Source organism: Lepidochelys kempii, chromosome 23, assembly GCF_965140285.1.
Source record: "Lepidochelys kempii isolate rLepKem1 chromosome 23, rLepKem1.hap1, whole genome shotgun sequence".
Taxonomy (NCBI): domain Eukaryota; kingdom Metazoa; phylum Chordata; order Testudines; family Cheloniidae; genus Lepidochelys; species Lepidochelys kempii.
Genome location: NC_136402.1, coordinates 879,224 through 893,031, shown reverse-complemented (window position 1 = coordinate 893,031; position 13,808 = coordinate 879,224). Strand labels below are relative to the sequence as shown.

The following is a 13,808-nucleotide window of genomic DNA, read 5'->3' as shown; positions in this document are numbered from 1 at the left end:
TAGCTCGGAGCTGTGCAGACATCTTGGAAGGCACTGTCCCTACCCCAGCGAGCGTACAGTCTAAAACTCATGACAAGATCTCCCCCCTCCTTTTTTGTTAAAAGCAACGCACAACAATAATGGTGGCGTTACTGCTTTTCAGTGGCAAGAATTCAAACAGAAACAGCATTTAGGACATTAATCTTTGGCCCCGCTACAAAAACATCTCCTATTAATTTCACTGCTGCTGAAATATGCTAAAATGGACAGCCCTAGAAACTGAAACCATGCCTTTAGCTGCAGGACAGATACAGCACCGATGGTGCAAAGTTCCACTCTCTACATTGCCCCCTGCTAATGTGTCTCACCCCTTCCACGGGAGACACTGAGCTCTGGGGAAAGAAGGGACTTCAGTCATTCAACCTCCCTGCTGAGACTGCAACCAAGGGGCCCGGTCTGTTTGTGGTTTTGGGGAATGATTTATCTGGATTTTACCAATGGTAAAAGGGCATCCCCCAACCCCCTCCAGGATTCTGGATGACCTTGGCAATCTCTGCATTACATAAATGAACAGAGTAATCAATACCACCAAATTACATCAAACAACACACTGATCATGTACATAGAAATTAATCGACCCCCATGCCAGAGTCCCATGTCAGCACAAGCCCTGCCCAACCCCAATCTCCCCGCAAGGCCAGGGAGGACAGACAGTAGGGTGACAATACTTCCCAAAGGGAAAATGGGACACTGCACTGGACTGGCCTGAGCCCTCTCCCCACCCCAGCACCGGCTGCCCTGAGTGTCCCTCCCTCACACAGGGATAGCCCAAGTCCCCTCCCTACCCCGCCCCCCCATGAGGCTGGGGTCGCTGGTACCCCTGTCTACCCTCTCTCCATCCCCCCCACGCGAGGCTGGGGTTGCTGGAACCCTGCCTGCCCCCTGCACAAGCCGTGCCCCCCTGTAAGGGGCTGACATCTCCACTCTTTCCCTCGCATGTTCCTCCGCACAGCACGCCACTTGTTGGACAGAAGTGGGCATCTGTCCAGTTTGCTCTTGCCAACTGATCAAGTCGGCAAAAGCAAACGGGACAAATGCCCACTTTTGCCAAAAAACTCGGGACGGCTGGGACAAGGCTTAAAAAAGGGACTGTTCTGGCCAAACGGGACATATGGTCACCCTAACAGACAGGCACTGTAATACACCGGTAGGTTAATAGTGACCTGGAGAGGATGCGAGTTTCAAAGGCCCAGGGCCTTAATAAAAAACATTCCACCAACAAATCCCTCTAGCCTATTCTGACGGGACTCCCGCTCAGGTGCCTCTGTTGACTGCAGCTATGATAGCGTCATGGGACAGAGGCATCTCTTAGACAGGGAGATCCCAGACTATCTACAGCCGTGTAAGTCAAAACCAACATCTTAAAATCAATCCAGAATTCAACATGCAGCTAGGGCAGGTCATGCATCACAGGTCTAATGTTAAAAGAAAAGGAGTACTTGTGGCACCTTAGAGACTAACCAATTTATTTGAGCATAAGCTTTCGTGAGCTACAGCTCACTTCATCGGATGCATACCGTGGAAACTGCAGTAGACTTTATATACACACAGAGACCATGAAACAATACCTCCTCCCACCCCACTGTCCTGCTGGTAATAGCTTATCTAAAGTGATCATCAAGTTGGGCCATTTCCAGCACAATGTCTAATGTTCTCAAGGTCTAATGTTCTCAGTGGTAGCTGATGACAGAACAAGAAGTAATGGTCTCATGGTCTCAAGTTGCAGTGGGGGAGGTTTAGGCTGGATATTAGGAAAAACTTTTTCACTAGGAGGGTGGTGAATCACTGAAATGCGTTACCTAGGGAGGTGGTGCAATCTCCTTCCTTTGAGTTTTTTAAGATCAGGCATGACAAAGCCCTGGCTGGGATGATTTAGTTGGGGATTGGGCCTGCTTTGAGCAGGGGGTTGGACTAGATGACCTCCTGAGGTCCCTTCCAACCCTGATGTTCTAGGATTCTATGAAATAAACACTGATTAACAAGCAAGCCGACAAATTCTGCACCATCTGCAGTTTCCAAATAGATTTAAGAAGTATCCGCATGTAGAACGCATGGAGGAATCTAATTTCAATGGCAGAGATGACAGTGGCAGAGTCTGCATATGAAAGGAACGGGCACAACTTCCTAGCTGCCAGTAGATGGAAAAAGGCCAAAGCGGCTGTAGCTACTACCTGCTCTTCTAGCAGCAGGTAGGAATCTCATTAGACACTGCCGTCCCAGGTCAGGAACCAGGTCAACCACAGACAGGCGCACACCTTGAGTGAACAGAAATAATCCCTGTCATCTCCTCTGGTAAATTTACCAATCCAACCAACATCACCACAGTCTTATCTGGGTTGAGCCTCAGACAGCTAGCCCTCAGTCACACCCCAATATCTCCCAGACAGTGACCAATGCAGTTAACACTTCTGAAGTTATTTTGAATGGACTAAGGTCCTGCAACTCATTACACAGAGAGCTGAACAGACATTAGAAGACAACATTTGGTCATCATCTGCTTGGATTGGATGGAAACCAGCTCTAGCCCCTTAGAGATCAAAGGTTTCAGAGTAGCAGCCGTGTTAGTCTGTATTCGCAAAAAGAAAAGGAGTACTTGTGGCACCTTTTAGAGATCAAACACTCTGGATCCCACCATTGCCAATTTCCCTGAGCCATCCATTCCCACTTTAATCCAAAATTCCAAACCTGTTTTGGTTTGTATTTGCAACATATTAATAACAGATTTGTTCAATCCAAGATCAGGCTTGCTGCAGGACTACCTGTTCCTGCAAGCATGTGGAATTTTGAAAGGCAAGCACCAGCTGAATAAGCTTCAACTAGTCACTGAAGTACAGTGTCCATCCGGGGTTCATGTTCCACACATCCAAATGGCACAAAGGTAGAAACCAACATGAGAGTGCTTGGAGCAATATCTGGTGAATTCAGACCCTATACACATTTCTGACAGAGAATCAAATAATAAATGTATAAAGCCAATGAGAAAAAAAATAGGTAAAACAACTCCAATTTCCCCTTCCAGCAGCCATCTCCCTTTGTCCCCACAACAATTACCTCAGATACTCCAGAATCTCAAAACAATGGCTCAGTACAATACCTGGTGCCTGACAACCCTTTCTCCTTCCCCCAGCAAATTACGCTTTGCTACTAGTTAAAAACAAAAGCCCCTCTAAGATCACCAAATCTCAGCAAGTTATGATTTCCAAGGAAACACTTCCAAAGTCTAACGCACACATGACAAATCGAAAACACACGAGAAACTAGGAGTACACATAACATGAAAGATTTTCCTCCCTTTAGAGCAGCCAGAGAGAAGGCAAGAATCCCTGAGTTCTAACATTATATGTGCCTGGGGAGTGGCTCGTCGGTTTTCATCTTCCCGCGTAGCACTGAGAAGGCACTATAGGTCAGGATCAGGCTGGAGAATCCTCCATGACTGATCCCTGCAATCACAGGGCACCCAGGACACTGGTGCATCTGACTCCTTCTAGAAAATAGGAAAATCAACCCTGGACTAGATGAACCAACGGTTTTAATGGGATTGGAGCCGGTTTAAAATGGCAGCTTCACAAAGGAAAGAAACGGTGTTCAAACTTTCATACCAGCCTCCCAGAACCAACAGAAACCGCATTATTTCAGACATTTACAAGCAGATGGAAGAACGATGTGGAAACAAAAGTACTGTCAGGAACAATCGTGCAGTCTGGCCACAAAGGACTGGGCTTCAAGAGACTCAGGGTACAGCTACACTGGAAATGCTACCGTGGCACAGCGCACCATTGTCGTGTAGACCCTTACTAAAGTGCCGCAGTGAATCCATCTTGTCAACAGGCGGTAGCTAGACTGACGGAATTCTTCCATCAACCTAGCAGTGTCCAGCGTGTAGCTGGGAACAGTACCGAGGAGAAAAGAAAAGCTCACGCTATGCTGTGAGAGAAAACAAGCTGGGCAGGCTATTTACAGTATTCATATTCTCCTATGGCCACTGCTGATGAGCCAGTATTTTAAAGGCCTGCTGTGGTATGGTAAATTCATTCAGCCACGTATGTTTCACCATGCATGCTACCATCCAAGGGGAAGAAAGGCTACTCCCATTAGCATCGCTCTGCTTAAATCAGCATTACCTTCCCCGAAGCACCTGCCAATTGGGCATTGCAAAGTTGCTCTTAATTTCCTATCTTCCCTGTTGGCTTTAAACAGGAACGAGTGCTCTCATCAATATCATGTTGCAATCACCCTAATTGCAATTCCCAGCAGTAAGAACAACTGGCATTTTTGCTGAGTAAAGTACACAGTTCTTCAGCTCTGCTTTGAATTACTCTGGCCTATGTACATTTTGGAGAAAAGAATTTATCAGCCTGCTCCATCATGGCATATATGAACGACAAACGTCATGAAGAACAAGAGGACAATCTGAAAGTAAGCGTAAAAGCCTGTGCCTACTGCGAGCCAATTTGTGAACCAGTTGCTAGGACTCCAAACAGAACTAATTCTGGTGATACAAGTTACTTCGTCATTGTACAAATCTTCAACAGAATAAGAGAAAGTCTAATAAAGCACTTTTATACAGATGTTTAGATATCAAGCAAAATCTTGGGCGAAATGGCACAGCGTAGCACCCACCACGGGGCAAGGAGCCATACATTCCTGAATTCCTTAACTCAGGTTCTGCCACTGACTCATTTTAGTAGCGTTGGTCCCATTATTTAATCTTTTAACCTCAATTTCCCAGTCTGTAAAATGGAGATTATAATACCTACCTCAGAGAGAGCATGTGAGGGTTAATTCATTAGTGTTTGGGAAAGTGCTTTGAGGTCTTTGGACAGAAGGACTCTAGAGGGCTTAACATTATTTCACCATTAACTTTGGGTTTGGGTTTTCACACAAACAAAATAGAAAGTAACACCAGAATCTGAAATCTGGCAAGTTATAAAGGCATCTGAAAGTTAGGGTGAGTAAAACTATGAATTAAAAAGTGTGAGTAAAAACGATTATAAAGTGACAAGGCTGTGCCAATTTCATAAGCTAGCTCACCATTTACATTCACTGTGGTTATACAGTAAAGAAGCCAAGTTGGTAAAGTGGTTAACGTATTTGTAGAGAAAAATGCTGACTGTGGGAAAATCCTTAGCTAAGTGTGTACCCATCTTGTGGCCTTCCTATAGTCCCCTCACATTTTTTCTATCAAGGGCCGTCTCCAGTACAGAGCTCGCTGCTACCTTAACAGAATGCTGAGCTTTATCTATCGCACTGCATCTATGACATCACAATCCTAGTAATGACCTAAACACAGCCCTATGAACCAGCCGCCACCTCAAGCAGACATGGTGTCATAAAGGTGAACTCTCTCATATGACAGCAGCAGAGAAAACAAAAATATTATTCACACCAGCATAAATCCCAAAAAAAATTGGGAAAAGTGTCGCCTTTTGGAAAACAATTTCTAGTTTTCTGATTTCTTCTTTTTTAACCATTATATATTGTAATCAATTCTAAAATGGGACACCAGTTGTTTAGAAAGATTTTTTTAAATCACAGAAATAAGTAGCAAAAATAATACATGGTTTTTATGTAAAAATTTGGAAATTTGGTGTATGCTCAAGGTCTTTCACTACCACGTATTGTTAGAAATTACAGAAATTAGAATGTCACAGTTATCCAAACTATTTCAGAACTTTGAGTTACATTTTTTGTGATGAACTGAAGGTAAACAGGAGTTCAGCCACACAAGGTGTGTTTGTATATATGCACATATAGAATGTTAAATCATCCATTGGGATTATGGGGATTAAAGCGCAAAATGCAATATTATGCACAAAACAGAGTTAAGAAAGAATTTTGCTCAGAATAATCTTGCACTTGTGAGTTACTAAGTATTATTTTTTTGCTCTGTTTTCTTTTAACAATAACTTCTGTTTCATGTGAATACAGGAAACAACAACATGTTTTATGTAATAACAGCATTTCTACTATGCAAATGTGTCTATTAAAACAATTCATGTACTTTTTAAAAATAATTCAAAATGGCTTAGAAAAATTAAGGGCTAAATATTTACAAAGTTCCATTTCACATAACTAAACAATACTTGGTTGAACTAGGAAAAACTCATATGAAACTGACAAATTATGAAAACATTTTGCACATTACTGACAGCTGTAACTGAGATAATTTACTAGTTATGCTAAAGATTTTATAATTATTTTCCTCATCACAGCTACAAAAGTTGGTCCAGAATAACATGCTCTCCCTCATGTGCCAACTTCATATGGAAACAAGTGGTTTTACTATCTATGGAAGCTGGAAATGGAAGAGAAGGAAGTTTGTCTGACCCAAGGGAAAGAAAAATTTCCTCTATAAACCCACCTGTTACAAAACGTGGGAGTATCTTATTTACAGTTATAAAAAACAGCTTTATCCAAAGTGTTGATCACAGGGGAGGAGAGTTAGGATGGTGATTAATATCTGGGCTGCCAGACTACTGCAGAAAACCTTCCTTTTTACAACAGTTATGTGCACAACAGGTGCAGCTGAGCATGAAATCCCACGTACAGTGCGATCTGTTTTAGCGGAGTGGATCCACAGACTACAAAACCTGAACGTTAACATACAAAGAAAAATGGCTGCAAGGTAACTGAGGTCAGCATGGAAGAATGCAAAAAATGTGGCAAAAATGCATCTTTTCAAAGCAATAGAAGGGGTGGGCTCTATTAGAAAATGAACCACAAACATAGGTTAACAGGAAGTTTACTGGACTGAAAAGTCTGCAAGATCTAATCTCACAATCATGAAATATTAACTTCTAATCTTGCGTGAATTTAAGCCAAATATATGAAACTCTAGCTAGACTGTATAGCACATTTCCCTATCCTTGGGATAAATGTCTTTCTTCAACCTCAAGAAAGGTATGATCAGGAGGGTTTAAGATGAATTTTGTTTTCTATTAATAATCTGATATTTTTACAGCACATTCAATATGGGGAGGAAACAAACTACACAACAAAATCAGCAAAAAGAAGAATGAACGCTGAAAACTAGTAAGAAAGCCACTAAACAAGCTGAAAATGTAGGGAATGGAGAAAACTTCATGTGGGAGTGGGAAGAGACTATTCTAGTTGAGAACAAGTTTCCAGTCATGCCATGCCATAGCATCTTTCTGAACAAGATTTAAACGGCTTTTTTCCGGTTTTGCAGTATGTACAGCACGGTGGAGATCTTGTGTTGTTTTATGGTGCGTTGTGGCTCTTTTTAATGTAGGCAGTGGTACACTGTCTTAGGTTACTACCTGAGTTCTGTAAAGGCCGTCAAAGGCCTGGATGGACGGGAGATCTCCACATTAAAGATGGGATTTTCAAAGGAACCTTTCAAAGAGAATTACCTGTCTATCTCAATAGGATTTGGAGTCCTACCTCCCTCGATACAAATATTGCTTAATTCACTAAAACCCCGAGAGACTCGGTACAATCCTGAAGTAAAAACGGAACTGGCCAGAACTTGCCTCTTCTCTGCTCCTTCAGAGTGTTGCCATCTTGGATTTTCACCTCAAGATGGTAACAGCGTGAATAAGGTCAACTGAGAAACCAGGACAATATTCACTTTGCAAACTGGTGTGGCCTCAAGAACGCAGTGTACTTTGTTGCCTACAGAATCATTCAGGTTGGAGCAGAAATTCCATCCCAAGTTTCTCAGCCTTTCTTCAACTTGGGACATTAACTGTGGGTTCTCCACAGAGAGTTCTACGAGACATTCCTCTCAACCCAAGGTAAAACACTGATGTCATTCCTGCACTGGGGTCTCGCTCACTGCCTCTCAGTTTGTAACCAAGTTACAAACTGCTGCTTTTCTTTTCTATTTTGAAGGGACTTTTATACCGGGGGAAACTTTCACATATGGCTTTAAAACCATAATCCAGCTCTCACTTGGCATGTTTTTGCCCCAATTGCTAACTACTGAAGTCATCTGAGTTTAGACAGTTGGCTCCTTCCCACCCCTGTTACTAGATCCCGCAGTGAAGTAATAATGTTGTTTTGATATTCTAGACATTGCTGCAGCACTAGACTGATGTCACAAACCCAGGAGTATAACAAGGCTATTGAAAAGGCTATTCTGGGGTTTGGGATTTGCTTTAATCACTTCTCAACCAGTGCCATAAAGTACTGCCAGACCGAAGGACCAACACTTTGTTTGCAAGGGCTGGTATCTTCTGAAGCAGCAGTTGAGAAATAAAATACCATATACCCAAGCTTTCAACTTTCCAAAGAGGTACACGCTTCACTTCTAGTCCTAGCAGGATTCCAGGTGAAAGACTAAATCATTCCGAATACCATCTTGCTTCATCTATCTGCACTTCAATTCTCACCTGACATTATTAGTGGCTAATTCAAGAACTGCTAAAACTAGAAATCTTTGCCTTAAACTATCTGGAAGTAACCAAGTAATACAAAATATTAACAAACATTTAGGCATGTGTTGAATTTACTATGAAAAGCAATTCCATTGATTTGCATGGGCCTACTCATGGCAGTAAAGTTAAACCCATGCCTATAAGTTTTCATGACTGGGGCCAGAGTCTTGAGTGCTGGATTATGGTCATGACAGAACTGAAAATGCAGGATTGTAATCAGAGGAAAACATTAGAAGATTGAGTGTCACTTCATTTACTAACATTTAAAAAAACTCCAAAACTTGAATGTTCATTTTGTGAAATCTCTCAACAATTCCACAAAACTTGGCAGTTTAAGATTCGACTGCTTCTGATTTTACAACAATTCCTATTTCCATTTCCATGAAGAAGTGGCACTACATTAGCTCAATAAAGTGGAAATTAGTATAAGATTCTCCTCCACCAAATATCTAGTTTCTCAGCTGCATTAGGCCATTCTAGTTCCCAATGACAGTTGATACAGAAACTGCTGATGACATCAGTCAATAGTAGATTAAGACTCAAAAAGCCTTTCAGATTTTGCTTGGAAAATGATCTACTATGGAGGTATAAAAATTAACTTTTATTTAAATTTTGTGGAACAACTGACAGGTTTACCATGAAGATGTTATTTAAAAAAATATGGCTTTAACAAATTAGGAGAAACCCATACTGTCAGGTCCCACACCTCATGAACTGCCAGGGCTAGAAACACCTTAGCCAGGTACGTAAACATTTTCCAGCTCTGACCCTGGCCCATTGATCAAAGAGACATTTCAATCCCTATGACTTCATAGCAAAAGTCAGCTGCCAGAGGTAGGATGTTAGGGAGAAAGGTCCCATTATAAAATAAATCTAAAATAATAGTAAAAGGAAGAATACAAGTAAATTGCATTTTTGACACCTCCTCCCCCGCCAGTTTTACTCACTTGTGAAAGTCCCATTCACAATGCACCAACATTTGCAACAAAACCCTCCACTAGTCTTCGACAATGGACTAGGAGTGTTTGTGCTGTTTTATAATGGACGTTTTCTCACAAATGTAGACAAGTTACTAATTATTTTTTTTTGCAGTGGAAGAAGAGTAAACAAGAGGGAAATGAAACAACACAATTCCACATAAATATACTTGTGCGTGCTTTTAAGAAACTAATTTTGTCTTTTCCACATAAGAAAAACGTAAACTGGATGGAATACGAATACTCCAGGACAATATGTGTGTTTTTGTTCAATATGAAGGACAGAAGGAATGACTGAGGGTTTTTTAGCGAGGGAGGTGCGGGGGCAGTATACTGTACACTGAGGGGGATACATGAGCTAATTTATTTCATGTAAGTATTGTGAGGAACAAACTTATATGAACTTTTCATCATAATACGTTGGATAAACAAAGGGATCATGGAAACACAGGCCGAAGAGAAACTAGGACATTGTAAAACAGATTCCTATAAACGATGTGCTTATACTGTACAACACTATTTGTCCTGCTTAAACTTCTCCAGGTATCAACTATAACACTGTAAAAGGCAGTTGGGGCAGGGGGAGAGAATGTGTGATGACATTCGGGAAACAGTGATTTCTTTTGCCACAATTTTTTTTGCACACTTGTGAGTTGGTCACCAAATATTTTTAACAGGACAGTCTGCCTGCTTTCAACATAATGGAATGAGGATGGAGTTTGCAAACAAAGTAATGGATCCACATCCTGTTTCTAGATGGAATCAAGGGGTTTGAGCTAGATGACCCTTCACTCTGGTACCCGTGCCGTTTAAACGTCACAGCAGACCTATTTTTGGAGAAAACTGTGTGCTTTTGTGACATTTTTTAGTTCACATCTGCGGGGTGCATGAATCTAAAAGTCAAGTCAACACAATGGGGCAGAATCCCGCTTGGTTTGTATACATACTGTATTAACTCATTCCTTACATGAAATGTATAAAATGATGGTCTCCGGACTTTTTTTTTGGTGGTGGGGAAAAGAAAGGAAAACGTATAATTGAATTATTCAATAAAAGAGAATACTTACCACCCCAACCCCTGCATCACATGAAATACAGAACTCCTTAGAGAGGAAGGCACACTAACACAAACAAGCAGCCCTCTGTACTACACAACTGCCTTCAAAGGGGAGCATCTCTCTCTCTCTCTCTCACAAATGTACATGATTAAGCTGTTTATTTTTGTGCACTGCATTCAATAATCTCTGGCTCTACCTTTTCAAATGACAGCAAGTGCTAATACTAACAAAGGGAACAGTTGCCTTATGTTTCTTTGGCAGGGGAAAGGTGCTTCACATACTTCTCTGAGGATAAAAGGAGAGAGGGTTTTCCTGGGGGACTATAAACCTTTCAGTACCTTGATAGACTGGGATCACTTGAGATTCCAGCTGTGGAAGAGAGTCTCTTTATATACAGTGGGTAGGGGGAGGGGAAACAAGGGGCTCAACACATCCCATACCACTACACACTCCTCATTACACCCCATTATGCCTTTCTGCCCACACTGCACTCCCTAAAGCCCCCATGTGGCCTGCAGGGGTCCATGAAACCACTGAGAACAAACGGGGCATTAATGAGGCCAATACTGCCCAGCTGGGCTATGGGGTCCATGACCTCATTAAGGAGTCCATAAAGCCTTCCCTTAACCCCCCCAAAAGCTGGAAGACCAGAAGAGGCCCCCCCCCAGCGCCTCTCACTCCCCTCTAGTGCCAGCAGCTCAGCTCCCTGCCAAGCCTCCACAGCTACCCCCCCCCGAACATAACCCCTTCCCTACTGCTGCCTCCCCCGGCCCCTAATGCTGCACCCCTCCGCTAATCTCTGGCCTGACCCCCACCTCTGGTTAGTTCCTCCCTTCCTCTGTGACCCCCCCCCCAATCCCTGATGCTCCCTCCACAGGATCCTGCTACCAGACCCTGTCCCCCAGGTTCCCCCTTTTCCTATGACCCCTGATGCTCCCCGCAAGGCTGCCCCATATACAACCCACCCCAGGTTAATGTTCCTGGCTGATCTCAGGCCGTGACCCCCAGGTTCCCCCTTTTCCTATGACCCCCGATGCTCCCCCCAGGGCTGCCCCATATACAACCCACCCCCCCAGGTTAATGCCCCTGGCTGATCTCAGGCCCTGACCCCCAGGGTCCCCCTTTTCCTATGACCCCCGATGCTCCCCCCAGGGCTGCCCCATATATAACCCGCCCCCCCAGGTTAATGCCCCTGGCTGATCTCAGGCCGTGACCCCCAGGTTCCCCCTTTTCCTATGACCCCCGATGCTCCCCCCAGGGCTGCCCCATATATAACCCGCCCCCCCAGGTTAATGCCCCTGGCTGATCTCAGGCCCTGACCCCCAGGCTCCCCCTTTTCCTATGACCCCCGATGCTCCCCCCAGGGCTGCCCCATATATAACCCACCCCCCCAGGTTAATGCCCCTGGCTGATCTCAGGCCCTGACCCCCAGGGTCCCCCTTTTCCTATGACCCCCGATGCTCCCCCCAGGGCTGCCCCATATATAACCCGCCCCCCCAGGTTAATGCCCCTGGCTGATCTCAGGCCCTGACCCCCAGATTCCCCCCCACGGGCCCCACCCCCCCACGCAGGTCCCGGGCACCCCCTGCTTCTGGCGCTCCCCCCGCCCCCCTGCCCCGGGGCTCTCTCCCCTCCCCGGCCGCCGCCCCCCGGGCGCCCCCCGGCTCAGGCCCTGCCCCCGTCTCCCGGGCGGGCGCCGCCGGCGGCCCGCGGGGGGCCCCCGGCTCCGCGCCCCCCGCGGCGGCCCAGCCCCCCCCAAACCTGGTCCGGCGGGCCGGGCGGACCCGCGGACGGGCAGAGGCGCTCGGGAGAGGCGGTTACGGGACCTTTCGTCCGGGCCGTGGTGGTGGAGTTGTGGCGGCGGCCGGGGGAGGCCGCAGCTGCCGCTGTCGTGGTGGCGGCAGGACGGAGATGGGGGGGCGGAGTGCGGGCTGGGGGGGGAGGCGGCGGCGGCGGGGGGGGCACTCGGGCTCTCCACGGCCATAGGGGGGCACACGGGGCACAGTCACTGTACGGGGGGGCTCACTCGGCGCGGCCCCGCGCTCCGCGGCCAGGCCCACAAAATGGCGCCCGCCGGGCACGCAGCCGCGCCGAGCCAGCGCCCCGTGCGGCCGGCGGAAGCGGCCGGAGGTTGCCGAAGGGGAGCCGAGCGGCCGGCGGAAGGAGCCGGAGATTGCCGAAGGGGGAGCCGAGCGGCCGGCGGAAGGAGCCGGAGGTTGCCGAAGGGGAGCCGAGCGGCCGGCGGAAGGAGCCGGAGATTGCCGAAGGGGAGCCGAGCGGCCGGCGGAAGGGGCCGAGTCCGAGCGGGCGGCGCCGGAGATGCCCGAACGGGGCCGAACGGGGAGTCGGGTAAAGGGAGCGGCTGCGAGGGGGAACTGGCTCCCACGGGGGTGCGGTGCGACTTGTTCAGCCCCACCCCCACGATACCTGGTACTCCCCCCTGTACCCCCTCATCTCTGGGTCACCGACCCCCCACCATGCACCTGGCGCCCCCCTGCTGAGCTCCCTGCTTTGCCCCCCATGCACCTGGTGCCCCCTTGCTGAGCTCCCTCCTCTGCACCCCCCCATCTTTGGGTCACTGACCCCCACCCCATTACCTGGTGCCCCCTGCTGAGCTCCCTCCTCTGCCCCCCCATCTCTGGGTCACTGACCCCCACCCCATTACCTGGTGCCCCCTGCTGAGCTCCCTCCTCTGCCCCCCCATCTCTGGGTCACTGACCCCCACCCCATTACCTGGTGCCCCCTGCTGAGCTCCCTCCTCTGCCCCCCCATCTCTGGGTCACTGACCCCCCATGCACCTGGCGCACCCCTGCTGAGCTCCCTGCTTTGCCCCCCATGCACCTGGCGCCCCACTGCTGAGCTCCCTCCTCTGCACCCCCCCATCTCTGGGTCACTGACCCCCACGCCATTACCTGGCGCCCCCCTGCTGAGCTCCCTCCTCTGCCCCCCCATCTCTGGGTCACTGACCCCCACCCCATTACCTGGTGCCCCCCTGCTGAGATCCCTCCTCTGCCCTCCCATGCACCTGGCGCCCCCCTGCTGAGCTCCCTCCTCTGCACCCCCCATCTCTGGGTCACTGACCCCCACACCATTACCTGGTGCCCCCCTGCTGAGCTCCCTGCTTTGCCCCCCATGCACCTGGTGCCCCCTTGCTGAGCTCCCTCCTCTGCACCCCCCCATCTCTGGGTCACTGACCCCCACGCCATTACCTGGTGCCCCCTGCTGAGCTCCCTCCTCTGCCCCCCCATTACCTGGTGCCCCCTGCTGAGCTCCCTCCTCTGCCCCCCCCCTCAGGCCTCCCGAGCTCGCCCCGGGTTCCCCGTCCCGCCGGGCTG

The 13,808-nt window shown here is 47.6% G+C and overlaps 1 protein-coding gene across 1 annotated transcript in view; it reads right to left on the bottom strand.

The window, feature by feature from the left end:
* The window catches only part of ZC3H4 (zinc finger CCCH-type containing 4), a 30,418-nt gene extending 17,813 nt beyond the window's left edge, over positions 1–12,605 (bottom strand). Inside the window, exon 1 of the mRNA XM_073321818.2 lies at positions 12,300–12,605. Within this exon, the coding sequence (XP_073177919.1) occupies positions 12,300–12,457 (158 nt within the window). The 5' untranslated portion in view covers positions 12,458–12,605. The remainder of the gene's footprint in view (positions 1–12,299) is intronic.
* Between the last annotated feature and the right edge of the window lie 1,203 nt (positions 12,606–13,808).